Source organism: Leuciscus leuciscus, assembly GCF_965113295.1.
Source record: "Leuciscus leuciscus genome assembly, chromosome: 2".
Lineage (NCBI taxonomy): Eukaryota > Metazoa > Chordata > Actinopteri > Cypriniformes > Leuciscidae > Leuciscus > Leuciscus leuciscus.
The window spans coordinates 55,697,652-55,725,510 of NC_138726.1; the positions used below are offsets into that span (position 1 = coordinate 55,697,652).

The 27,859-nt window shown below is 38.7% G+C and overlaps 1 protein-coding gene across 1 annotated transcript; it reads left to right on the forward strand.

Annotated features, from left to right (window-relative positions):
* The first annotated feature begins 243 nt into the window (after positions 1 to 243).
* kcnj10a (potassium inwardly rectifying channel subfamily J member 10a) lies at positions 244 to 27,859 on the forward strand. Its single transcript, XM_082162386.1, has 6 exons — positions 244 to 874; positions 10,158 to 10,517; positions 10,621 to 10,832; positions 12,478 to 12,609; positions 12,700 to 12,877; positions 25,038 to 27,859. Exons 2-6 carry the CDS (start codon positions 10,160 to 10,162, stop codon positions 25,430 to 25,432), a joined length of 1,275 nt encoding a protein of 424 aa, XP_082018512.1. The 5' UTR covers positions 244 to 874; positions 10,158 to 10,159; the 3' UTR covers positions 25,433 to 27,859.

Here is a 27,859-nt window from a genome sequence, read left to right on the forward strand (position 1 = left end):
GAAATAAAGGGGGGAAAAATCGCCACAGAACAAATTCAACATCCGAGGTCGCATGTATAAATAATGAACGTGTCGTCCGAACAATAGCAACATACAGTTTGTTCATTTCGACATATTTAAATCAAGCAGAAAAGTTGACAAAGGCTGAACAGCGGAGGAGCTCAACAAGGGCTCTATTTACAGACGGAGGAGGAGGAGCGGAGGGCCACTGAATTAATGAATTAAATAGTGCTGAGGCGCTGAAAGTACGTATTTTCATCAACAATGAAAGGAAGGACTGAGACGAGAGGCGAAAGTTTTCAGATAAGAGCTGCTGACAAAACTTATTGAGCAGTTCCACTTAAGACAAGACAAGAGATAGAAAGATAGCGAGGAGGATTGAGAGAGAGAGAGAGAGAGAGAGAGAGAGAGAGAGAGAGAGAGAGAGAGAGAGAGAGAGAGAGAGAGAGAGAGAGAGAGAGAGAGGAGGGCGAGGAGGGCATTACATAATAAATCGGTAACATTCGACCGGGACGAGGACCGACTGACACTTAACTTATTGCTGGGGTCGAACCGATTATATATAATTTTTTTAGCTTGACCGATTGCATGACAGTTTAGGTAGTGCATTTTTAAAAATAGTGTTAATAGTTTCAAATTTGTTTATTGAATATTAACATGTAGAATTATGAGACCTCCGCAGCTTGTCACTCTCCTGGCGCGGATGATGATGATGATGATGTTGACAAAGTTGTCAGGCACGCGCTTATCTTCATTCTGAACGCCTTCTCAACTTTCGCCTCAAATTCTCCTCTGATGTGTCCTGATATCGGAAAACAGCAGTAAACTGTTGCAAATCACAAATAGAGCTCTGCGTTCAAGTCCTCAGTTAAAGGTAAGTGCTGAAGTAAACCTTGTGAGGCCTAGCGGTTGTGTGCTGAGATTGTGTTCATCTTTATGAAGCCATAAGCATGCCGTTTATTTGGAATATGTGCAGTTTTGAATCCAACAATATTTCTCATCCTCAAATAAGTCAATAGATTGAAGAAGATCCTTGCAAGGTAGATAACTCCAAATGAGACCGTTGAAACAGGTGCATGTCAACAAGATGCATTATGATTGTTCATGTAAAATCATATATCATTGATAATAAGAATCAGGGTGACAATGTACAGATTGTATAATGTGTTGAATATTGAGTTGTTTAGCCTGCTGACTAGTTGTTCAAATGTCATGTTACATGTTTAATTTGTCATTTAATTTGCTATAATTAGGCATTTTCTCTTTATGTTAGTCAATATTAGATTGCTTTAGTTTTATTTGAGTTTGTATCACTCTCTTTCAAAGTTCAAATTTTTGTGCCAATTTTTTTTTGAAATATTTGACTGTGAAATTGAACTTTGCAAATGGCTTTTCTTTTTTTTTTTTTTCCAGGTATTGGTTTTGGTTTTGTCAAATGCATTTGTCTGCACAAAGTTTAGACATTAAAATATCATGGTTTTTGGTGGCACTTTATTTTACAGTCCTGTTCCCCATGTACATACGATGTACGTATTATAGTAATTACAATAACTGTGTAATAACTAACCCTAAACCTAACCGTAACCCATGTAGTTACCTTATATTACCAGTACTTTATTAGGGAAGTACACTGTAAGTACACATACTGTAAAATAATGGGTTACACTTCATTTTAAGGTGTCATTGTTACAGTGTAATTATACATTTAATTACTATAGGGTTAGGATTTGGTTGAGGGTTAGTTGCATGTAATTATGCTGAATGTATTGTTATTACTATGGTAAGTACATGTAACATATGTAACAAGGACACTGTAAAATAAAGTGTTACCAAATAATGTGCAACCTGTTTTTTTTTTTAAGTAGATTGATTTATAACTAGAACTTTAAGTGATTAAAGCTTTTAAATTCAGTTACAGTCCGCTCAATTAAATAACGCTGCTTCTGTTTCATGAGCTGCAGAGAAATAACATTTACTGATGCAGAGATATAAAAGAGGAGGCATATCTGCCACTATCAAATCATTTCATAGGCTTTGACTGAAACACAACATTGCGTGGGTCTTTTTTTTTCTTTTTTTTTCTTCTTTCAACTGATCTGATACGCTCCCCATGGCTCTTTCTGGCAAACATCACAACTGACAAAGTTTTTGGGTTTCCTCTTTGGACTGTTTTTCCCCCCTCATTAATTTCAACCTGGTTATTTTGGAGATTTAAACCAAGTTATTAATGAAATAAATAGACCAGACTGCTTGCATAGAGATAATGTGCAATAGATGGATCAAGGAAATGGTCAAAGAAATGTCAATCTGTTAAGTGTTTCGATTTGTTGGCAGAGTGATTTCCAGAACACTTTGCACTGGATCAAAGACGTCAAGCACATTTAACTGTGACTGTGAGAGCTGGATTGGATCTGGTGAATAGAGGAAAGTAAAAGTTTGCACAGCCACTGAATACTGATGAGAGACTTTAATATCGGTCTGTTTTTCGGTCTGTCCATCTCTCAATGTCATTCTCTCCTTTCCCCCCCCCTCTCTCTCTCTCTCTCTCTCTCTCTCTCTCTCTCGGTTTCTCTCTCTCTTGTAAGCCCAACTAAAGTTACAATAATACGGGGAAGGTTTCTGCGCGTTACTGTCTTTCCTTTTACGCAGCACAACAAGATTAAATGAAATACATTTTCTCACATGAATTACCTCGTTATTTCATCTGACTCCATAAATGAAAAAGGTTTTAATGATATCTGAGCATCATTAAAAGTGAGCGAATGTTTGATTATTCTTTTTAACTCTTTAAGTATGTTTAACCCGTTCCAGATTAGGAAACTGTCGCTCAGTGGTCCTCACATCTTCTGTTTAACACAGGTCTCACATTCACAAGCTCATCAGTTTTGATCACCAAACAGTGGTAGTTGCTACCTGAAATCACATTCACGCTTACACAATCAAAGATACTGTGGTGTAGCCCCCATGGAATTGCATACACTTGAATTTAACTTAAATGTTTACTTCAGTAGAGGTATGGCCACTATTACAGCTGACCAACTTTACTTCTCTTATAATAGCTTTGGATTGGCCATGCGGTGGTTTCCCGCATACACTTATCTAAAGCAACATTAAATTAAAACAGAGGTAATTAGACACACCCAGATTTAGGTTGGTCAAGCAGCATTTGCTTAGCCTGGTAATACCAAACTCTGCTACTTCGCTTTGCTTCGTAGACAGAGTCTGGAATGGCATAATAGAGAAGTGTTTTCTCTCTCGCGGGGGGGGCGCTTGTCTGAAGTTTAAAATCATTGGTTACCCGTAAGCCAATCACATAATGTTTGGTTATGGCGTGTGTTATGCGCATGCTCAGCCGCATCTAACTTCCACTGTAAACACACATATGATGCGAAAACAAAAACCATCGAGCGAACATGGCTGTGAACGACTTCTGCAGATTATGTGAAGTAAATCTATGCATCCACGGTACAATCAGCGTCTACGTCACGGCTCTCAGCCCGCCCTCTGTTCGTTGATTGGCCCGGCTGTTTTCAGGCCGGAGGAAAACGGAAAGCTATGACGCTGTCTCAGACTGAGTACAGAAGCGAAATGAAATTGAGCGGAAGTACGAAGTCTGACGTAGTCAGGCTAGCATTTGCTGCCCTAAAATGAAATTCACTTCTTGTCTTTGCAAACCAAGTACACTTGAATTAGTGCCAAATATTAGTCGTCACTAATCTGACGCAAAACTTGCGGAAACATACAAATCCGTTCAATCTATTTGGGAAAACAATTTCAGAGTCAGTTGGAATAAAATCAGATGTTTACAATTTATTATGTCAGGTAAATGTATCGGTGCATTCGGTGGAGATAATGGCAAATTACACTCGCTGTTTACAAGAACTTCCAGCGGTTAACGTGAATGATGTTAACATTCATGTGAGGCATTTAGCTGTCACACCTAAGAGTAAGAAAGAGAAGGGCTTTGAATTATATATTTCGAGCTACATCGACAACTTTGAGGGTGAGTATTACGATTAGCTGCGAAATACGATTAGCGAATCGGTTTCTAAAATCGTTGTCTCCGTTTCTGAGAAAATGAATTTTATGAAAGTTTTGCTGCTAGTACACTTCGCTATAGAACGCGCTATGCGGAAGTAAAGACGCTGGCTGAGATTCTACCGGAAATACGTCAGCAGCGTTCATACATAGAGCGTATTTGAGCTTCAAATCGCCACGAACGATGTAAACATGAGTTCACAGTGGGAATTTGCATTAATCACCGTCCCAGACTTACTGGGGACAGAGGTTGATTTACATGGAAACATTTGCTAACAATGTCAATTTACATTGAGTTTACACCTTTGAGAACAGGATGCCATTCGCCTGGAAGACCCACCCACCTCTGTGTGCGAGTTATTTACTTCTGTGGGAATGAGACCTTTGTACCAGTCGCACTGAGACATTTAAAATGATACCAAACATGTGTAATACTGTATGATAATTATTCACATTAAACCATATAGATTCTTGGGTGAATTTTGGTGATCTCAGCATGAGAGAGAAGGAATGGGGGAAGAGGGAAAGAGATGTAGATTAGGATGATTCTGAGGTGAGACCTGCGTCTCGAATGGTGATGCTACCTTCACAAGAGTGAGTTCAAATGTTAATTTCCTTTGTTCTCTCAGAGAGTTGCCCTCTCTTCCAGTTTATCCAGTCTTACTCTCTCTCTCTCTCTCTCTCTCTCTCACACACACACACACACACACACACACACACGCAGTGTTATATTTTTCAATGGTGGCTTTTGTCTCTTTCATCTCTTCTCCGAACAAAAGGATTCTTGTGTATACAGGACACGGAGTGAGAAAGAAAGAGATTGAGGGAGGAGAGGAAGAGTGACAAAAAAAGTCAAAGACAGTTTGTAAACTGCGCAGTGAAACTATCATGGCTTATTTAAGTGTGGTTTTTGACGCTCTCTGTGAAGTCATGTCAGCACACATCAGTGCGTGTTTGAGTATAATATGAGTCTGGACACGCCTCCTTATTCTTTAGGACTGTTTTACACATTGTAGGACATCAATAAAGTCATAAAATAACAATTTGAAATATGTAAATGCTGACAGAATTCTCCAGTCCCTCTAAATAGTATTGAAGGAGTTTGCATGCACTCTGGACACTTTATATTCATAGTAAAATATTCATGCGTAGGCTAAATGTACAAGCATTTATTTATGCCTTTAGATCAAAAGAGAAACACACATTCAGTGTCTGCTGTATGTACTGTACTTGTGTGCGCGCGTGTGGGCGCGTACTCGCCAGGGTTCAGAGGTCAGCTGTGTGTACACTCTGCTCATAACACGTGTCTCGACGAGGAACCGCCTCGTCCCGTTAGTATTCAGAGCACAGAGAGCCAGACAGATACCTATTCATTCTCTCAGTGTGAGTCCAGAGAGAGAGAGAGAGGTCAGAGAGGGGAGAGCGTATCAGATCGCCCTGGTACTCATTCATTTCATTTATTTATTTTATTTGGTGCGGAAGGCAGAAGCTGAGTGAGACTGAACTACCACTTAGACATTTAAACAAGAGAGGGAAGATCGAGAAGAGAGGGAGATTGAACATAGTGCATGAATGGAAAGTCAGTCCTTGTGTAACCTCACTAAGATATCGCCGCTGTCCGTATCGAACATTTTAGAGGTTGATCTTTCATATTTCCGGAGACTCAGTGGAGTTTTTAGTTATGCTTTTGTTTAAACATTAACTTTGTATTTGCAGTTTGTCCTAAAATTCACAGATTAAGCACATGATTCAATTGTTTGACATCCAATAAGTGTATAAAGTTATAAATTAAGGCAGCGGCTATTTACACTATAGTGAAAATAGCAATAGACTCTATTTACACTAAAATTATATTTAAAATATGTAAAAAATGCAGTATTTTCTTTGCAATAAGTGTAAATAGTTAGATGCTATTTATACTTATAAATTGTGGCAGATAATATTTGCACTTCAGTATTGTTGCACATTAAACGGTATGGAATACTAACATAGTGTAAATTATTATATTTATTAAAATTGATTTATTATTAAATAAATCATGCCGCCTTATTGGGACAATAAAGCCCTCCCTTGACCTAACCCTAACCCCAACTGATAAACACTTTATTTTTAAACCCATGTTAGACAATTCATTTCCACTTTTCAAATATTTTCTTCATTTTTATTGAAAATAAATGCCTTTCCGATCTGATATGTGTTGGGAAAAGGGAGTAAACCGAGTCAAATGCGGGTCGATTTGCATCAAAACTTTCTGTCACGCACCTTAGCCGTACACTGACAATCCAGCGTCTTTTGTAATTTTGTGTGGCCCAATCAGACGTCAGTGGGCGGAGTCAGTGTAAATAGCCTCTGCCAATTTATACTCTGCCAGTGTAAATAGACACTCCGTAAAATTAATTTATAGCTGCTCAGATCATTGATCCTGTAAGAATTTAATGAGCCAAATAAATTTATATAGTGCTTTTCACAACACGCATTGTTTCAAAGCAGCTTTACAGAAAAACATGATGTTAATGTTTAAGATGCCTTAGGGTTTCACACCTTACAGTCGCATTTAGCAGTTTACAGCTGGGCACATATTTTTTTTTTGCAATGATACAAGCAATCAAGCATTTGGGATTTGCTATATTGCTTTACATGAGGTAACTGTAAAGTAACATGCGTGCAGGTAAAGTTAGACATACTTTATGGGTTATATTATATACAAAATAATATAGAGCTGGGTGATATTATATACAAAGATTTGATTTTAAGATACTCGTGTGTGTGTGTGTGTATATATATATATATACTCATAAGGTTTTAATTGATTGCAGACTAGGAATCTTCTGAAACACTAGAGAAGTAGAGAAGGCATCTCTTTTCTTAGAAGAAACACTTTTCTCCATCATTTTCATATCAGTGTGTTTGAATCAGCTGGTGTTTTTTTTTTTTTTTGTGTGTGGATGTATGAAGTTAGTTCTCCACAAGTTCACACAGTTGTCAAAATTAATATAAAAAATAATTTTCAAATAAAAACGCTTCAAAATGAAAGATGATGCATTAAAAATTATATGATCAGTAAGTTATGACAACATGTGTTTTTACATTGCTTTAACTCATCAAAATAAGTTAAGCAATTTACACAGTTATACAAGATTCAACTCATTTTTAAAGTCAGTTTAATGTCATTTAAGTTAAAATTACTTAAACATCCAAGTTGATTCTACTTAAACTTTTAAGGCAGAAACTATTTGTTGCAGTGTGCATGTCATGTAACCGACCATTAATTGACTTGAGAATTAGAGAACCGTGGACATGTGTTGTTAAATAAGTTAAATATTAATCTAAAATCTCAATTATTTAAAGAAGTCAAAGAGGTTTTGACAAAACTTTGGGAATTCTTGTTTCAAAGAATTGCTTAAAGGGATAGTTCACCCAAAAATGTAAATTCTGTCATCATTTACTCACCCTCATGTCGTTCCAAACTTGTGTGAGTTTCTGAACACATAAGAAGATTTTTTGACAAATGTTTATAACCATACAGTTGTGGGGAACCATAAAATAATAATAAAAAAAAGAAATAAAAAAACATGGAAGTCAATGGGGTCCAACAACTGTTTGATTATAAACATTCTTCAGAATTTCTTCTTTTGTGTTTTGAGGAAACTCACACAGGTTTGTAACTTGAGGGTGAGGTTATGATGACAGCATTTTCATTTTTGTCTGAACTTTCCAAATACTTTTGAGGCCACCGTAGATTTATTAGAGAAAAGCAAAAGTAGTTTGTGATGGAGCTTGAAAAGTTTCTCCTATGCTATTGGTTCTTGACTAGTGTATGATTGCGTTGTGAAGTAAAATTTGGGATTAACAACATCCAGATAGACAATGTTTGGCTTGCATACACACAACGTTGGAGCTAAAGCCGTAGAAGGAGTGAGTGAACCGTTGGAAAAGCTGTCCAAGCTGCATCTACCTTGAAGTTTCTAAAGATGAACGGTTGGGAAACGTCATCCTCAGTGTAACAGAGGAATGCAGTGAATAATATTGTGGTGTTCTTTCCATCTCTGATTCCTTCCTGCAGTTTTGTGTTTTTGGACGGTGAATAAGTCAGCCTTTTTTTCAAGCGAGCTCGGCATGTGATTCGGTCTGCGTTGACGACCAGCCTTTAAATGAGAAAGGGCAGCTGCTTCCACTGTGTGAATGAAGGGCATTTAATGCGCTTGGGCAGCTGGAGGGTCTGAATGTAGAGTTAAGAAAGAGGAACGGACCACCACAGTCGGTTGGCCCCCCAAACTCGGCCCTGTACCCCTGCCTGGCACACATAATCCTCGGGAGAGAAGGATGCGCTCACGTGTCCGTGATAAAGATCGCTGAGAAAGCAGCTTTCCTCGTTTCAGCTCTTAGAAAATACGTTTTTTAGATACTAATGTGTCCCTAATGTGTCTCTCTTTACTTGGACGATGCACGTCTTTCAGATAGAGCTCAGATAGAGATAGAGCCCTCTCTCTTCCCATGTGCCATTCTTCTATAATGCTACGAGACGACCTAGTTTTTACCGAAGGCGATAAGGTGACAGGTTTCTCACAGGGAAGATAACTGTTGGATCCGTTAATTCGTTAAAAAGAACAACTTTTTATGTCAGAGTAACTTGAGACTAGTAGTTTTTGTAACCTACTGTGGCTTGTATGAGTCCCATCTGATAACGTCCAATGTTGCCCAGATAAATGAGAGAAATTAGTGGAATTATTAGCAAAGAATAAATGGCAATTAAATGAAAAGAAATGAAAGATCACAATAGCATTGTTGCAATACACTTGTTATAACAGCAAAACCTGAACAGTGAACACTCAAACAAAGAGATGTCTGGGTTACATTTTACCCCGCAAATACCTTTAAAACATAAAACATGAACTATTTTAATTAATGACATTTTCTTGCATTAAAGAAAATGTATTGCAATAAAGAAAATCATTGAAAATAATGAGGAGATGGCAATACTAGACTACATTCTAAGACAATTAAGGTAAACATGCTTAATTGTCTTAATGCCACAATGCAAAACACTGTTATATTTTCTTTCTGCAAAACATTTTTTCTTAATGTCTTTTGTATGAAAACCTGCCATGTTGACTGAGTAAAAAATGAATGAAGTTATTGTGCTATGAAGTGTCTGTGAACGGTTTAATATGGTGAATAGTTTGTTTCACCGTGAGATTGTAAAAATGTAAAACTCATGCCGAACTGAAAGCTTTAACAATCTTTATCTAGAGTTTTAGATGAACAACTTTACCATCAATCAATATTAGCTATATATTTTAAAGGAGTTAAAGTCCCCCTGTAGTCAATCACTTTATCCCCTAAAACTCATCTTTGATCAGCAAAATTACATATTTAAACTTTAAAAAAATCCTCATGCCTTAAAATAACTTGAATGTAACTCAACACCCTTGGCTCATTTAGTATGCGCGGTTCTATGAATATGCAAATGAGCCCCGCCTCCACTCACTCACTCAGCTCAGAGATCCACTGGTTGACGATCACACGTTGATCTGATTGGTTACAAGGTAGTTTGTGACGTCAGAAACACCAGCGATTTCAAACCGTGTTTTTGAGACTGTCTTTGGTTCACTGCAGTTTTAAAGAGAAAACACTCAGCAATGCTGTCGACTTATGAATTTACACATGGTTTGTCTTAAAGCATATTAATAACACCACATAGACATATAAACAACATTAAAAGCTTGATTTTCACCACAGGGAGACTTTACTAGCAAACTGAGTATAAAAGCAGAATTTTCTCAAAACTCTTCCCATTGTGGGAATATCAGTTTACAGTTTTTCACTGTAAATTATAAGTTGATTTGTTCTGTTTACTTCCAAACATTTTTGTATATATTTACATGAAATGTAAGATTAGATCTATTACTCTTTTTCTCCATATATTAACCAATTAGCAAGAATTTTACTGTCGCATTATACAGTCTTTTACAGTTAAAATGAACTGAACTAAAAATACATTTTAAAGGAGTTAATTTGCAGACTTTTATACTCTGAGTTATAAATAAACTATTTAGAGATTTTTCATTTACCATGATCAGTGAACACGCACACTTTAAAGCATGTCTCTCCCCCCCCAGCTATGACCTCAGCCACGCCCCCTTCCTCCCGTAGCCCCTCCCCTCAGAAGGTCTGCCACTCCCAGACTCAGACAGACGTCCTAAAGCCACTCCTGGGTGGAGGGGGCGGGGCTTCCCCGGGAAACGGACCCGCGGCGTTGAGGCGTCGTCGACGGGTGCTATCTAAAGATGGGCGGAGCAATGTTCGCATCGAACACGTCAGCGGCCGTGGGGCGCTTTACCTGCGTGACCTGTGGACGACCTTTCTGGACATGCAGTGGCGCTACAAGCTTTTCCTGTTTTCCGCCACCTTCGCTGGCACCTGGTTTGTCTTTGGAGTGCTGTGGTACTTAGTGGCATTAGTGCATGGAGATTTACTAGGTGAGGATGCTCCTCAACTGTGCCTTAAATCACATTTTATGTACATAAATATTACTATGATATTGTATCGTTGCTATTTCTGGGTCTTGTCCTTCCTCACCAGAGTTTGACCCTCCATCCAATCACACGCCGTGTGTGATGCAGGTCCAAACTCTGACGGGAGCGTTTCTTTTCTCCCTGGAATCGCAAACTACGATCGGTTACGGCTTTCGCTGCATCACTGAGGAATGTCCGCTTGCCATCATCCTGCTTATTGTCCAGCTTGTCATCACCATGGTGATGGAGATCTTCATCACTGGAACTTTCCTTGCTAAGGTACAACTAAAATTTGGGTAAACACACAGTATTTTAGTTGTCATTTTAGTCACATTGTCATGCTTTTTAATGTAAATGCGCTAGACGGACGTCTTTAACCATTGCACTCGCGTCTCATGTCTTTTGCAGCCTCTGGTGCATGACACAGCTTCCTAAAAACCAGGGATGTGAATTTTCCGCATTTATATGGATTTTCGAATTTTCCGACCTTAAAAGTATGTGAATTGCGTAAATCAGATAAAAATAAGGGGGTGTTGGGGGGTGGCTGGTTACTGTATGATGATTGAAATCGTGAAATGGACTTAATTAATACAGTGAAACTGCTAAATGTTTCGTTTTCTTATACATTTATTTCATGCACGGATTACTCCCGACAGCGCTGCATGAGCTCGCGCCGCCATCTGCGGGACACTGTTAGCATGTAGGTCTGGGTTCAAAGCGCAAAATGCGAGTAAAAATCTGAGTTGAAACTGTGTTACTCACCAGTTGCCTGGTAACTTTTATGAATTAAGACAATACATGGTTGTGATAATGTAATATGGCTTTAGTGCAATCATCAAAACGCAATGGTTGTGATGTAATTATATAAAAATATATAGTCTGACACACTGCATGTTTCAGAGTAAAGCACAGCACTGTGTTCATTTTCAGATTGATTCACAGTAAATACTCTGCAAGCACTGTGTGTTTGAGTCACTTATAATTTGCATTTGGAACTCAACATACGCCAACTATCTTCCCAAATTTGTAATGAGAATCGTTTATTAATCTGTTGTCAACAAAGAGAAGTGTAAGATCTCCCTACGGTTTCCCGCCAAAATAAAAGCACAGTGGTTTAACATTTGAAAGCAAAGAAATTAAGACAAATAATGTTAGTATTGTAATTTTTCCGTTGTTCTGTAAAATAAAATAAAATAAAAATAAGAATTATTATTGTTATTATTATTATTTATTCATTTTTTTTTCTTTTTTGTTTTAGCTGATCACAAGCCTGAAAATGTGGTGCTCGAGTTAAAAGTTCAACTTTTAAAAAACGCGTCTCTAGACCCTGCACTTTTTTTCGTTCTACTACCTGCGTATCGCTTTATAATCAGCTAAAGACAAAAAATAAGAAAAACCTAATTAATAATAATAATAGTAATAATAACAATAATAATAACTTTTAATGTAACAATTTTTTATTTATTTTATTTGACAGAACAACAGTAAAATTGCAATTACTATCCCTTTAAGAGCCCTGGCACTGGAAAAAAATAGAGTTGCCAATTTTCTTTTCATTTTCAAAATTTTGATTTAAAAAAAAGCTGTAGGTTTGCGATTCTTGTTTGTAGAGCTGCACAATTTGTTCAAAGATTTTGTGATTTATAGATCAATATGATAATATTAATAATTATAATTATTATTATTTGTATATAAAAATATGAAATAATAATTTAATTGAAGTGTTTAAATATTAAATATTTAAGAAAATATAATAGTAGTAATAATAATTTTATAATATTTAATTTAATTGCAGCCTTTGCAATTTGATAATTGCACTAAGCCATATTGTGATTTTAGGTTTTATTGCAATTAACCGAAACTAAATCAATGACTAGATCTGGAATATCTCATTTAAAATGTACACTTATTCTGTGATATATAGGTAGCTCGGCCGAAAAAACGTGGCGAGACGGTGAAGTTCAGTCAGCATGCTGTGGTGGCCAATCACGAGGGCCGACCTTGTCTCATGATCCGTGTCGCTAACATGCGCAAGAGCCTCCTTCTGGGCTGCCAGGTAAACACATCTCTGTCAAATTCTGATGAAAGAATGGTGAATCTCATATTCTTCGTATACATGCAGCTCATCATATCTCTGATTTCTCAGGTGACAGGTAAGCTCCTGCAGACGTCAGTGACTAAAGAGGGTGAGACGGTACGTCTGGACCAGAGGAATGTAGCCTTTCAAGTGGACACGTCCAGCGACAGTCCCTTCCTCATTTTGCCCCTCACTTTCTACCACATAATAGATGACAACAGCCCAATGCGGGCCTGGGCCGCCAAAGGTACGCAAGCCTTGAAGAACTAGAGTTATTAGAACAATAAAATGTTATGATGTTGTAATTCCAGAATACAGTATGAAAACCTAAGTCTAGAGCGTCCCATCCGAAAACATATTCCTTACTTTTTAATGGAAGTTGAGCTGGTATCTTTATCTCAACTAGGTCTTGGTTCAAGCATCTGCCAACTGTGTACTGTAATGGCGCTTTTCCACTGCATGGTACGGTACGGCTCGGTTCGGTACGGCACGCTTTGGCGCTTTTCCACTGCATGGTACGGTACGGCTCGGTTCGGTACGACACGCTTATGGCGCATTTCCACTGCATGGTACGGTACGGTACGGTACGGCTCGCTTCGGCTCGCTTTAAATGGTACCACCTCTGTTGAGGTTCCAAGCGTACCGTACCGATACTAAAATGTGACGTGAAAACACTGCAGAGCACTGATTGGTCAGACAGAATCATCACTACCAGCGTCATTGTATTTACGACACGAGACACTAAACCCGCTAGATTTAAATAGCCAGTAGACAACAGCCAACGCTGTAGCGCCTGTTTTAAAAGTATTTGCTTAAAAAAAAAAAGAGTATAAACTTAAAAAAAGAAATGGCTGAATCGTGGTCAGTGGACGAGGTGCAGACGTTCCTCTCGTTGGTTGCCGAGGAGCGGATGGGGAAACGGAATAAAAAATTCGCATTTCATATGATGATGTCATGGCAGTAGAGACGGCAACTATAACGATCAGTCCCACCCACTTTGAAGCGGTACTAACTGCAGTGGAAAAGCAACCGAGCTAAAGCGAACCGAACCGTGCCGTACCGAGCCGAGTCGTACCACGCAGTGGAAAAGCGAAGCGAGCCGAACCGTTCCGCGCCGAGTCGAACCGTACCGAGCCGAACCGAGCCGTACCATGCAGTGGAAAAGCGCCATAAGTGTAAGACAGAACAGAAGAGGCACCATTTCAGCTGGTGCAACCTTAGGTGTCGACCAAAGGGTTGGTGTTGCCAATGTAGCGGAGGCCAGCTAGTAAGAGATGTGCAGGTAAACCTCACTCCCCTGACCTCAAGAGGTGCCCTAGTGACAGACGCAAGAGCCTGCGCTCTTTAGTGTCCTTGTTAGCGCACCTGCCTCCCATGCCAGAAACTAGGGCTGTCACTAACGTTTATCGATAGATTATTTTGTCGATTAATTGAGTAATCGGATATTTTTTTGTGGTAATAAAAACAGACCTAAGCAAACAATAGCCTTTAAAATGACTTAAAATACATATATAAATAATTACAATGAGGCAATAGTAATTGTTTCAAATAAAGTATCAAAATCATATTATAGTTTTATAGAAAAACACTGTTAAAATGGAAAATATAATATACATAATATAGACAATCAACTAATGTATATTATGTATTATAACAAATTCCTGCAGAGGGCGCCAACGGCCTGGTGTTGTTACACTTTACAGTTGATCAAATCCTGGTTAATTCTCGGCTATACGATATTTAATTCAAATGGTAAATTAATCATTAATATTTGGCAACATCTTTTAAAATAGAAATGCTACAGCCACTGTAATTTCTTGAATAAGAAAATGTGGACATCAAAACATGCAAACTCAGAGCAAAGGGTTTTAGACTTTTATTTTGAAATCGCAAAGAACAGTTTGCATATTTAGAAACATATTGATGTATTCTCCTGTGTTGGCGTAGGTTTATAAATGATTCACCTTACAAATCTGATGAAATGGCACACATTGCGTTCCCAGATGAACGTTATAAGCAACCTAAACTCACAGCATATGCAGAGATGGAGTTTGAGACACGTTCCATGCATGTAAATGATAGCAGTTCATGTGGAGCAGCATCTGTGCGCGGAGCCGCTCTGAGACACACGTAACCTACACGCATGTAAATGATTAAAGCACTCAGTGGCATTATCTATGCCATAGTATGTTTTTACTGGTTTTAATACATTGTGCAGCCTTATAAAATGGTCTAATAATGCTGTTCATGGATTCTCGTCTGTGGAACGCGCCACTTCCGTTTTTTTGCCGGTTTCTCGACACAGGTAAATTGCAATCAAGGATTTTTTTAAATCGAGTACTTGAATTTAATCGAGGAATCGTGACAGCCCTACCAGTAACGCAGATTCAAATGATCCCCCGTCGCGGTGCGAGTAGAACTGGAGGGGTTACATTGGTGCCGTGACCCGGATGGGAGTGAGGTTTAGGGGGGTGAGTGTAGCGGAGACCAGCTAGTAAGAGCTGTGTGAGTAAACCTCACTCCCCTGATCTCAAGAGGCGCTCTAGTGACAGACGCTAGAGACTGCGATCTTTAGCGTCCTTGTTAGCGCACACTAGAGGTCTTCACGGGTCCACTTGGATCCGAAAACCCGAGGTCCGACCCGAGACCCGAGCGGTTTCGGGTCCAAAACTCAGACGAATGTCTCGGACACGGGTCGGGTTCGGTATTAGTGGCCTCGGGTCTCGGGTAATTTAAAATAAATATGCTTTTTCCAAATGGACCCGAGAAGACCCAAACTATGTTGGGCATTATTTAAAACAACTCTATGACACCGTTCTCTCACTTTTTCTAAGTGAGAGAGCGAATCCGCGCTTCTACGTGCAATGGGCTATAAGCACGGTTGCCTCCGCATTTATTTACTCAGTTATTAATTTGCTTAGTTATATCATTTATAATTTGAATAAGAGAACAATCCCAATAAACTTGGGGTTATCAGAAAAAAAAAATATTCATTAGGCTACATCATAGATCGGAATTTTCTTCAGGAAACGGGCAGACTTGAATAATTAGCAGCAAACAATAAACGATAAAAATTGCAAAAAATGTTTTAATAATTAATCCAAAGTTTGAACATTTATGAGTAGGCTAAAACAACTTATTTTGAACGTGCGTTGTTTGACTGTTTACAGTAAGCAGACACGTTGCTCAAATAAAGAAAAGTTGCAAAAATAAAGACATGCCTACATGGAAAATTTGACCTGCTATGGCGGTTCTAATGCCTTGTTTTTAATCTGGTTTTATCTAAACAACTTTTTAACAACGGGATTGTAGGCTAAATAACACAATTTTAGTAAAAGTCAATGACTGGGAGACTTTGGATATTTTATTGAAAATCTGTTATAGGCTACATTTGAAAAACAGCCATCGGTAAATTTTACCCTGTGGTGGTTCTAATGTTAATCATCGTATGGTCCGGTAAATAACATATGCCAAATTTTATAGAATGTAATGGGTTACAGTGATGTGTGATTGACATTTCAGCACTTCAGCGCGTAGGCCTTTGCGCGTCTATGTTAAGTGCATTTTTAAGAAACGCAGGGCTGCAGGCTGTGCATAATGTAAATGCCATTTACGTTCGGGTCCAGTCGGGTTCTAAAGGAAATGGCGTCAGGTCGGGTCGGACTCGGGTCTAATTTTATCGGGTCTGTCTCGGGTCGGGTTTTTCTTTAAAAAAAATTTATTTATGCACGTCGGGTTCGGGTAAGTAGTGATTCGGGTCGATTCGGGTCGGGTACAGTTTTTAGGACCCGAGAAGACCTCTAGCGCACACACCTCACATGCCGGAAATGTTGGTTCGAATCCTCTTTGTCGCAGTGCGAATAGAACTGGAGGGGTTTCATTGGTGCTGTGACCCGGATGGGAGTGAGGTTTAGGGGGGTGAGTGTAGCGGAGGTCAGCTAGTAAGAGATGTGCAGGTAAACCTCACTCCCCTGATCTCAAGAGGCGCTCTAGTGACAAACGCTAGAGACTGCGGTCTTTAGCGTCCTTGTTAGCGCACACTCCCAGAAACCTTGCCGAAGTGCGAGTAGAACAGGAGGGTTTACACCAACATCTTTGAGATTCCTGATGCTCAAAAAGTAGAGCAGGGTTCGATTTTCAGGGTATGCATGAACTGATCAAATGTATTCTGTGAATGCAATATATATTTTGTTCGATAAAAGCGTCTGTCAAATGCATGAATGTGTTTTAGCTTAGACTAATTTGAGCTTCTTTGTGATTGTGCGGGAGTGCAGAGGTGGCACTAGGTATGGTGGCAGATGAAAACTGTCAGTAGGATACACCTGAGAACAGGGACAGCGTGGTTCGGCTCCAGCAGAGTTTCTCTGAGGATAGAGAGCCGCACGAGAGAAACGTGAAACAGCAGTGTGGGGAGAGGTGTCAAAGACATCAGAGAAGCTCTGTTTCAGTGCTGAGGTCATGCTGCAGGCAGAAAGATCGAGGAGTTCTGGCACTTTGAGCACACGCTGGTGCCCTGTTTCCACTGACACTTCACACCTGAATCAAGTGCGCGTAGCTGGCTCAATTTATGTTTCCACTTTGCCTCTACTTGATTAATCATGAGGGTAAACGTGAGCTAGATTTGTCCATTTAGTGTTTGCCTGTGCAAAACTTGCTGCCACGATTCTAGGGAATTGTTAGTTGTGTTCTGGGTTTTTGCTTGCTGGTAGGGCTGCACGATATTGAAGAAAAATGCGATATGCGATAACTCATTAAATAATGCAATATTAGATATGCGATACGATAATGCTTAAAGTGTGTAAAATAAACTTAAAGTATCTTTAAAATATATTAAAAATGATATAACCAACATACGTGTTTCACATTCTTTTTGTGACAAGAAAACATCCCTACAACTTCTGAAAGCGAACATCAGTGTTTTACTGTAGCGTAAGAAGTGTTATTTTAACATCAGAGTAAACCACAGGGTTCAGGGTTTCAGGTTATCCTACATTAGGTTTATTAAACAACAGAAACTGAATAAGCAAATGTAAAAATAAAACACTACTTAGTTTTCACTGTATGAATTAAATATTTATATACTGATTATTATTAAAGCTACAAAAGTTATCTAGCCTAGAGCAGCGAGTGATTTTCTCTTTGTCTTTTCTTCATGACCCCAGTTATTGCAAGCCGTTGCGATATGGCATATCACGATATATACATTTGCGATATTTCGATAATTTCGATATATTGTGCAGCCCTACTTGCTGGCCCAAGTCAAAATATAATGGTGTGTTCAAGTCATGTCGGATAGATCGTATTTAGAAGTTGAACACAAATGAAAGGAACCACAATTTCATAATTATGAGTGGGAAACTCTTTCTTTGAGCCCTGAGTTTATGAGTTGGAGGCGTGTCAGTGAGAAAACATAGTGGACTCAATGAAGGTGATGGTGACTTTATTAAAGGAGCCATATGTAAGATTGTGGCCAAAACTGGTACTGCAATCACTTTCAAATTACTGTAGAGCGGTGTAATTAAAATATTAATTGATATTAATTAAAAACGGACGCGCGCAATAAAACTCGTCTTAGTTTTACATCATCATCCATGACTCTTTCGGTGCCGGTTAGCTGCATTTACATGAATAGCAAACACAAACAATCTCTTGCGTTAAATTTGGTGGTGACTTTTCTTGAAAAGAAAAAATAACAAAGCTGATGTGTGGAGCGAGTGGAGGTTTGTAGTTTATTTGTTTAGCACATGTTTAGTACAAGTACAAAACTATGCAAGGAGGGAACGAAGCCACTCTAGGCTTGTACCAAGGTTTGTTGTTGTTGCACTAATTTCATCATCAGTTTCTGTGCTACTATTGGTTTTTTATTTGACGTTGTCGTAGGAGAAGCCACACTGCAGGACTGTGTCTCAAATCTTCTGACTCTGGCAGAATTTCATCTGAGCTCAAATTTGATGCAATGGTCATTAATTGGCTGTCGGTGAACATTAAGCGATTAAAGACTTCAGATTTCGGCCTAGACCCTAGGATCAGCTTAACTTGACTTAACTCTAACTAAAGCCGGGTTCACACTGTACGATTTATTATAGTCCTTTACGACTGATGCTTGTCAGATCCTCGCTGTAAGCCATGTCGCATTGTAAGATCTCAGTTGTCATTGATGTCAGACTGTACGGCGGTCAAGACGCGTTAAAAACGGACACGCAAGAAAACTTGTCCGGAGTTTTACATCATCAATCAATGGCGCGTTCGTTCACCGTGAGCTGCGCGTAACACGCGGGATTAAATTAGTGACTACAAAGAAAACTCTAATGTTAATTTGGGTAATGTCTTGTCTTGAAAAACTAAGACAATTTGATGGTCGTCGTACGAGAAGTCACACTACAGGACTATGAGTCAAATCTTCTGACTCTGCCAGAATTTTGTCTGAGGTAAAATTCGATCGCAACGGTCATTAATCGACTGTCGGTGAACATGTCAAACTAACGATCAAACACTTCAGATTTAAGCCTAGGATCAGATGAATCTTTTAGGATTTCCAAAACTTGTTTTAGACGGCCAAATCGTGGCCAAAATCGCACAGTGTGCACCCGGCTTATGTTTAAGCAATAGTAATAGCACTTTGGCAATCAGAAACAACCAGCATCAGAAGTGATCAGCCAAGAAACAGTTTGTTTTTTTGATGCAACTGTAATTATGTATTGAGGCACCTTCAAATCCAGTGGTAATGAGACTAAATGTCTCAGGTGTTTTGGTGACCAACAGATCTTCCCGCATTATAAAATAAGATGTTTAAAGTTATTTTAGCCATTAACCAAGTGAACGCTAAAATAGTCTTTGCCGGTTTTAGGGTAGAAATCAGGACCATGCAGGAAAGTAAAAGCTTATAGCAGCCTGGCCAAGCTGCTTATTCGTCTGTTTCGATGGTTTTTAATGGATTTTTGGGCATTTGTCAGCTGGTCAAACAGGAAGACTGGGTTTTTGGAGTTTGGGAATTATAGAAATCCTTTGTGGGAAATTTTTTTATTGAATTATTGGAGGTTAAAAGACAGAAGCAGATTTCACGTTCTCTCTGCAGCAAACACAAAGTTTTAGTGTGAGTTGTAGAAAATGTAATAATGGCTTCGGTGAGCGGGGCATGTTTACAGGAACTAGGGGTTTCTATTATTGGCAGATGAGCTGCATTTCTCATGTCTCTTCTTCCTCCCTCCATCTAATTTTCCCTCTTTTACCCCCCCCCCCCCCCCCATTCACTTTCTCTGCAGTCGTAGCTTTATCAGTCCCCCATCCCTCTTTCTTTTATACATTCTCTCTCTTTGGCTGGAATGCGTGTATGAGAGCGTGCCAGAGCGTCTCATTAGAAGCACAAAGCAGCCCAGTTCCTGGTGCTGACACGCAGGTCGTGGATCCAGTTACGGTCCCAGTCTTTACCCCATCGAGGGCCCAAGCTATCAGACCCTCCGGTCCCCGCGTTTGCACTGAATACGACTCTCATCTCGCACATCTATGGGTTTTCCTGTACGTGCATCTCCTTGTGTATTTGTTTATAGTGTCTTTCTCAGTGCTTGTTTCTCATCGGGTCTGTAGTCTAGCCAGATCGCCCTAGTGTAATTGACTGTAGTCGGATTATACGGTATAGGGTTATACTTAATAGACCCCACTTACGCCTAATGCTACCTAATCCAAATGAAACTCTTGATGACTTCCCGTGTCATCTTGTGAAACTAGAAATGACTCTGTTTTTGTATGTCGACCATAACATTAATATGAAGTAGAAATAGCTACTCACAATGCTCCCATGGAAGCGCATTTGCACATGAATGGAGCTCAAAGAGGAACTGGCACTGGTTTTAAAAACGTGTGCGAAAGCGTGTCGCTGCGTTACAGTCTAAATCTGTAAGTGCATGAGGGGCTGTGTGTAAACGTACGTGTGTGGATGTGTGCCCACAGTGTGTGTGAATCTATAGTAAAAAAAAAGAAAACCTAAATGCAGTGTGCCCGTCTGTTGAATGTGGCATTGTGTTTGTGTAAGAGGCTGAGGAGGAGAGACACGGGCCTCTGCGTGCTGGAGCCTAAAGCCATATGAACCACTGAACATGAACATGTTTGAGTCCCTGCTGAGGTGTATGCAAAGATTGTGTGTTTACTTAGTATCAAATTAGAGATGCACAAATAGAAATAATAGCTGGAAAATGACGTAACCTCACCCAGAAATTTTAATCCTGGCATTTTACTCACCCTTATGTCATACGATTTATGTTAATCTACGAAACACAAGTTAAGATAGATTTTTTTATAAAACCTTAAAGGTTTCTGTCTCTTCATTGACAGTTCAGGTAAACAAAATAGTCATAAAGTCATAAAGGTGTCGAATCGAGCTTAATTGATCTGTTTAATCCAAGTCTTGTATAGAGATATGAACAGATTTATTGTATTCACATATAAACACTTGCGCTTGTGTGTTCATCACACACTAGAACAAACCTTATTGGTTCTCGTGCGTCACGCACAATAACTGTAATCACAATAATATATCAATAATAATCATTCTATGATGATACTATAATGTGTTTACCTTACATGATGATCTCTATGTATGTGTCCATCATTGTTTAGATGTAAATAAAAGCTTAAATTAGATGTGTTCATTGTATAAAGTGATCTTCTAAGTTTCACTTTCAATGGTGAAACAGAAACCTCTCAGGTTTCGTTAACAAATATCTGATGTGTTTCGAAGATTAACCAAAGTCTCGGTTTGGAACGTCATGACGGTGAGTAAATTAATATTTTATTTTTGGATGAACTATTGCTTTAATGCAATAGTGAAATTACTTTGGATGTAATTTACAAAATACAAGGCTAGGTTTAGATTAAGCCAGGATTAGGCCATAGTTAAATTAGGACTTTTTTTTTTATTTTTATTTTTTTTATGTGCCTAAGAAAAAAACATTACTTGAGAAAAAACAAACAAACAAACAAAGGCACTGATATATTTTAAGATATTTCAATGCAAGTTGGTTTCAGTTAAAGAAGCTCACACATGCCTTTTAGTCTGGGATTGGGATTAAGCCTCGTCTATGAAACTGGACAATAGAGTTTCAGAGTCTCAGCCTTGGTTTATTTACCGAGAATCGAAACACTGTGTATCATGAGCTGCCGGTGTGTAAATGAACATAGAGCCGCTTCTCTCTGAAACCGGCAGACAAACCACCAGAATAAAAGATCAGTGTAAAACATAAATATTAGTATTGCTATTTTACCATTCTACTATATTGTACTATACAATACAATTACTTATTAGTGTTATTAAATACTGTTTTTTACTTTATAGTACAATAGTAGAATTTCTTATTTTGCTTGATTTTTTTTTTTTGATTTTTTTTTTTTTTAATCAAAGTAATATTAGTTATATTGAATGTGTCAAAAACATTGGGAATGTGGGAAAACTCAAGTGGAAAGTTTTTTTTTTTTCTCAATCTTTTCACTTTATGGTTACTGAAAGAGGTTTGAGTTGGTTCTTGTAGAGATCAGCAGATCTCAACTTTCTAACTTTTCCAGGTTTTTCTCAAATCGTTCAACCTTAAAAGTACGGTCTGCACTCAGTCATTTTTCAAATGATTTTAATTAACATTTTTTAAAATGTTTTTATTTTCAGTACAGATTCACTCCCCAACAAAATCACCCTAATAATTCTACAATTAATTAATTAATTACAATTAATTACTGAGGATCTATTCAAGTCATCTGTTGAAAATTCCTGTATTTTTTCCATATCGCAATATATGTTGCAGAAAAACAAAATATCGCAATACCATATATACCGATATTTTTCCAATGTTGTGCAGCCCTAGCTCAAATGAGAGCGGTGTGTGTTGAGCTGTCCTACTGAAATTGATAAAGAAATATTCCAACAAAATGACATATCATGTCATCATTCACTCCCCCTCATGTCGTCCCAAACCTGTCAGGTTTGCAAAAGGAGATGTTTTGAAAAATATTCCTCCTACTATTGTCAATGCAGTGAAAATATTATTATACTGAAATATATCTTAATAAATAGTGTCAAATTAGTGCATTTTAGTGCATTAGTCATTTACTGTTTACTTATTTATGATACTATAATAGAAGAAAAGTAGCTAATAGGATTTTCTTCCTTAATACAGTATCATATTTGATGGGGACATGAAAAGGCACTGCAAGGAATGACCCATATATAAGCGTGTCTTTTCCTCAAACGCATTAAAGACACAGTCGGAGGCCGCATCAGATCGGCTAGAAAACACTGACGGCCCCTGAGGGTCTTTCCACTGAGCTCTGCCATAGTGTGAACCACACGTCAATGAATTAGCATTAATTAGCCAGTATGCTGTGAATTTATGAGCATTTATGTTATATAATTCTTCTGTCTATGCATACTGGCCCGAAACCGTTTTGGACGCTTAATGTGCTTACCATCTCAATGTCATTGCATTAGAAACTATCACACCATTTGCCTTCTGTTGTTTTAGCAATAACACTAAAACAATACAGATCTCTGAAATGTTTTTGTGATTCTTTCTGTAAAATAATGATACTTGCTCAATATTTATAATGCAATATCTGATGCAATGACATGTATAAGTGTGACCTAAGTGTTCAAATACGTCTATGCATTGGGTATATTTGTGTGTGAATGAATGTGTATGCATTCCAGAAACACACTTTGCCAAATGTTTTGTGAGCATGATGAAGTGATCTTGTGTTTATGGATTATGAAACCCCATGTTTTTTGCTCCCAGAATGCAGAACTGGCTCTGGGTTAAAGGAGAGACTGTTTTCACAGATGACAGTCTCTTGCTCTGAATGTGGGATGTTGATGCAGGTGTGTGTGTGTGTGAGAGAGAGAGAGAGAGTGTGTGTGTGTCAGTGGGTAAATGGCATGTTTACGATTTAAGGCATTTGTATTTCTGCTGGTATGAGCCATAAGTTTCCTTGCACACCATTTTTTTTTAAACACATTTTTCTGAATTGTGTTAAACTATCTACTTGTCTTGCTGTTGTCTGTTTTGATGCAGTGTGTGTGCATGGTGTCGGTTTTTATTCTAAAGGGCTTTTTGCACATCTTTTGAAAATTTTGTGAAAGGCTTTCTTAATTTTAAAGGAATCATTCACCCAGAAATAAATGAATTCTGTCATAATTTACTCACTCCCATGTTGTTCTAAACCCATTGACATTTGTCTTTTAAGAATATACATTTAATGAATATGTATGTAATGCAACCGGGATGTTAAGCGCCAAGAAAAAGTCCCTAAAAACTAGTTAAGTCTCCTTCATTTATATAGCGCTTTTAACAATATGTGACCCTGGACCACAAAACCAGTCACAATTCACACTGGTATATTTGTGGCAATGGCCAACAATACATTGTATGGGTCAAAATTATAGATTTTTCTTTTATGCCAAAAATCATTAGGATTTTAAATAAAGATCATGTTCCATGAAGATATTTTGTAAATTTCATACCATAAATATATAAAACATTTATTTTTGTGAGTGAATGCAGCACAATCGTGAACATAAATGCACAACTTTAAAGGAGAATTTCTCAATGTTTTGATTTTTTTGCACCCTCAGATTCAGATTTTCAAATAGTTGTATCTCGACCAAATATTGTCCTATCCTAACAAACCATACATCAATGAAAAGCTTATTTATTCAGTTTTCATATGATGCATACATCTCAATTTCAAAATTGTGACCCATGTGACTGGTTTTGTGGTCCACTGTCACATATAGACAGTTTCAAAGCAGCTTTACAGTGATAATAGGAAATTAAAGTGACAGAGATTGTTTGGCTTTACAGCCGCTCTAGAATAAAGTTATTGTCCAGATAAAGTTCGTTTTTGATTGATTCACTTCCATTGCAAAAATCATTATTTGAAGACTTCAGATGCAAAAGCCGCCTAAGTGGCTAATGTTTTAGCTTAATATTAACATTTTTATCAGGCTCCTATGTATAGGTTTCTACCCAAGTACCGGCATTTCTGAATGGGCTGAGGCTGGGATTCAGTGAGTTTGAATTGAAAGTATTTGATGAGCGTATACTATGTGCGGAGAGCTTTCACTCAATATTTGTATCTCATTTTTGGCTTTTAGAGGCTTTTGCATCGGAGGTCTTCATTTATTAACTTAGGGGCCGCTTACACGACACTGTTTTAACTGAAAACAGAAAACTTTTAATGCGTTTTGGCCGTTCATTTGAGAACGCAAACTTTGAAATAGCTACCCTGTACCCTAAAACTATTCAATATGACAGAGTAAGTTTCTGATTTGAGAGCATGTTTTCATGCGCCACCCATACAGGTTTATGACAGCATGGGATGAAGTGAACTGTATTAAGTCTGATTCTCTACGTATCTTTCCTTCTAAGGTGGTGGGTGGACAGATCCGGAAATGGCTGACTTTGAGTTGCTCGTGATCATGAGCGCTACCGTAGAGCCGACCTCGGCCACGTGCCAGGTGCGCACCTCTTACCTGCCCGACGAGATCCTGTGGGGCTACGAGTTCCCCCCCGTCGTCTCCCTCTCCCCATCCGGAAAGTATGTAGCAGATTTGGCCTTTTTTGACAAGGTTGCCAAGACCAAGACCCCGCCTGTTTTTAAACAAACCCCGCCTCCCAGCACACAGTCTCCGCAGCACCAAGGCAGCGGCAGCGGAGACCATGACACGGAGAAGATGCGATTGGAGGAGAGCTACCGGGAGGAAAGGGGGCGGGAGAGGGGGCGTGTCCGAGACCAGCACAGCGTCCGCATTAGTAACGTCTAGAGAGAGAAAAACAGCTTGGATGAATGACTGAGAAAGGGATCTGATGGAGATAAACTGCTTGAGTACTCGTTTGATTCAGCGGTAGCCAACTATTTTTTTTTTTTTTTTTATGCCACTGAGCTTACCTGTTTTACTAGGTAGCGTGCCAGCAGAGTTGGCTAGCGCTGAAGTACACTGGCATGCAAGCATGAAATAGAGAAGAGAAGAGAGCGGCTATGTTCGGAAGAGCACACTAGCATACTACTCTTGCTGTTTCTGCAGAAAACTCTGCACAGCATGACCGTATTTATCTATGAACAGAACACAAATGACACAAATTTGATTCCTTTTCACGTAAATTATGATTACAGGGGCAGATTATCCGTTTATAAAGACTTATTTTTGCGCGGTTCCTTGCACGTTACTATGTAACGACCTAAATACATCGTCACCATAGTACTTGATTTGTAAACGAATACATTTTGATGTTTTCTGATGATTCAGCAAATGCGCTTGTACCTCATGTTTGCTTTTTCTCGCACTATTGGTGAGGTTTAGGGTAGATGGTTGTAGGCCTACGTTATTTTCAAATGCAATAGTGCATTAATCTTTTACCGCAATCACCGGATGTTTCATTTGGTCATGCGCCACATCATGCGCCCCAGACACGTTTTTCTATCCTGGTGGGTGCGTCTCAATCAGCTCCCTAGTTCAGTAGTCAGGGCACTGATCAGGGAGTCCCCCTATACCCTTATCTAGGGCACTGTTTGAGGGAGCGGCCATTTGTAGTGGTGTCTGAAACCATAGTGGACGTTATCGAGTGCACTCATGCAATCCCATAATGCACCGCAATAACAAGTTTACAACTGATGTACGCTCAATGGCTAGAAAATACCAATAATGCACTGTGAGAGTCGCGCACTGAATAAATTCCCGCGTCTGACCAGAAGATGGCGCCGCAGCTGAATCATACATGATACATCCATCCACTTTCCAAACCGTGCTGGTCCAGCATAGTGTCATACAGACATAAATTCCTTTTTAATTGATTATTAAATAGTTAAATTAAGGTTTATACATAGTTTCCATGACATAATTTAAGGTAAATCTTTTCATTACTGCTGGAGCTGCCAGTTTGCTAAGTTTTAAATGATTATTAAACAGCACAAACTATGTAAAAGCGGCAGCCCTTCCGGCACTCAGTGTCCGAATTCACTCACTCGTTTTCATTCACTCCGTCAAGTGGACTATATTAGTGGAGTAATGGAGGGAATAGTGAATGAGGGTATAGGTGGTGATTTCAAACACAGCCACTGTCCCAATGTGTAAGCTAACCAGGGTCCTACACTGATTCACAAGCGCGGGAGCTATAGGTAACTGATTGAGGGTATGTTGTTTACATGACAATGATGTACTAAAAACGGAAAAATTTTCCTTTGCGTTTTTCACGTACAGGCGACAACGTTGTCAAAACGTTCCCCGTTCAAACGTATCTGAGAAAACGATTAATAAAGACGCTGTATTCTGCTGCCAGGCCAGTAGATGGCGATGCCACTTTGTAAAGAAACACTACACTTCTATAGACATGCATGATGTCACCGTTTTCACAAAATTCGCATTTTTGTAGTTTACACGAAGACGATAATGGTATCATTTTCAAAAACGTGCAATTTGATTCACGTTTTAAAATAGTTTGCGTTGTCAGGCCCCCAAAACGCTATTGTCGTGTAAATGGACCACTTGCACTGAGCTTTGTGACACACTTCCGTTTTGGAAATAGTACGTCTCACTTATTTCCGGTTATGTTTACTTTCAATGTACTGTGGTCAATGAGTTGAACAAACGCCACCTAAAATGAAATTTAAAATTCAGAATCCGCAATAAGATAAAAATTTTTGCCAATTTTTATAGACAGGAGAAGGGATATTCTGATGTTTTACTGTGTGCAGTTTTTTCCGAACTCATCGGAAACATGAAGTTTTAATCCAACCCAAGCTGATCTGAGAAAGCAGCGGGTGTTAAACATACGCCGTTATTTCACCACAGGGTGTCAGTGTTCGTCTAAACTAGTGACCGCGACGCTGAAGTGTGTGAGAACAGAGGAATAACATCAGTACGAACCACCAACATTTATTTATTTGGATTAAATATTTTAATCATTCTGTGTCATTTTTCAATGTCAATCTTTTCACAATTTACATGTTTATGCCCAAAATGCTGTAATATTCAAAGTAGTTGACTGTCATTCTGCTCTACGCTGTGTGCGTTATTGATTAAAATAGCCTAGCCTATATTTAACACCGTTACAGGGACCTCGCGAGCATTCATTCATTCATTCAACTATTTTAAAAGACTGGAATAAACACCAGCGCACACAAGCAATCCTTTTAATAGTAAATTTCATTTAAATATGTAAACCCAACAGGTATGAGATGTCAGAAAGAGAAA

Bases quoted from the DNA above. Each gene is read 5' to 3' on its own strand.
- kcnj10a (XM_082162386.1), top strand. From the start codon at position 10,160: ATGACCTCAGCCACGCCCCCTTCCTCCCGTAGCCCCTCCCCTCAGAAG. The intron at 12,610-12,699 runs GTAAACACATCT...CTGATTTCTCAG, and splicing joins GCCTCCTTCTGGGCTGCCAG to GTGACAGGTAAGCTCCTGCA. The intron at 12,878-25,037 runs GTACGCAAGCCT...TTTCCTTCTAAG, and splicing joins GCGGGCCTGGGCCGCCAAAG to GTGGTGGGTGGACAGATCCG.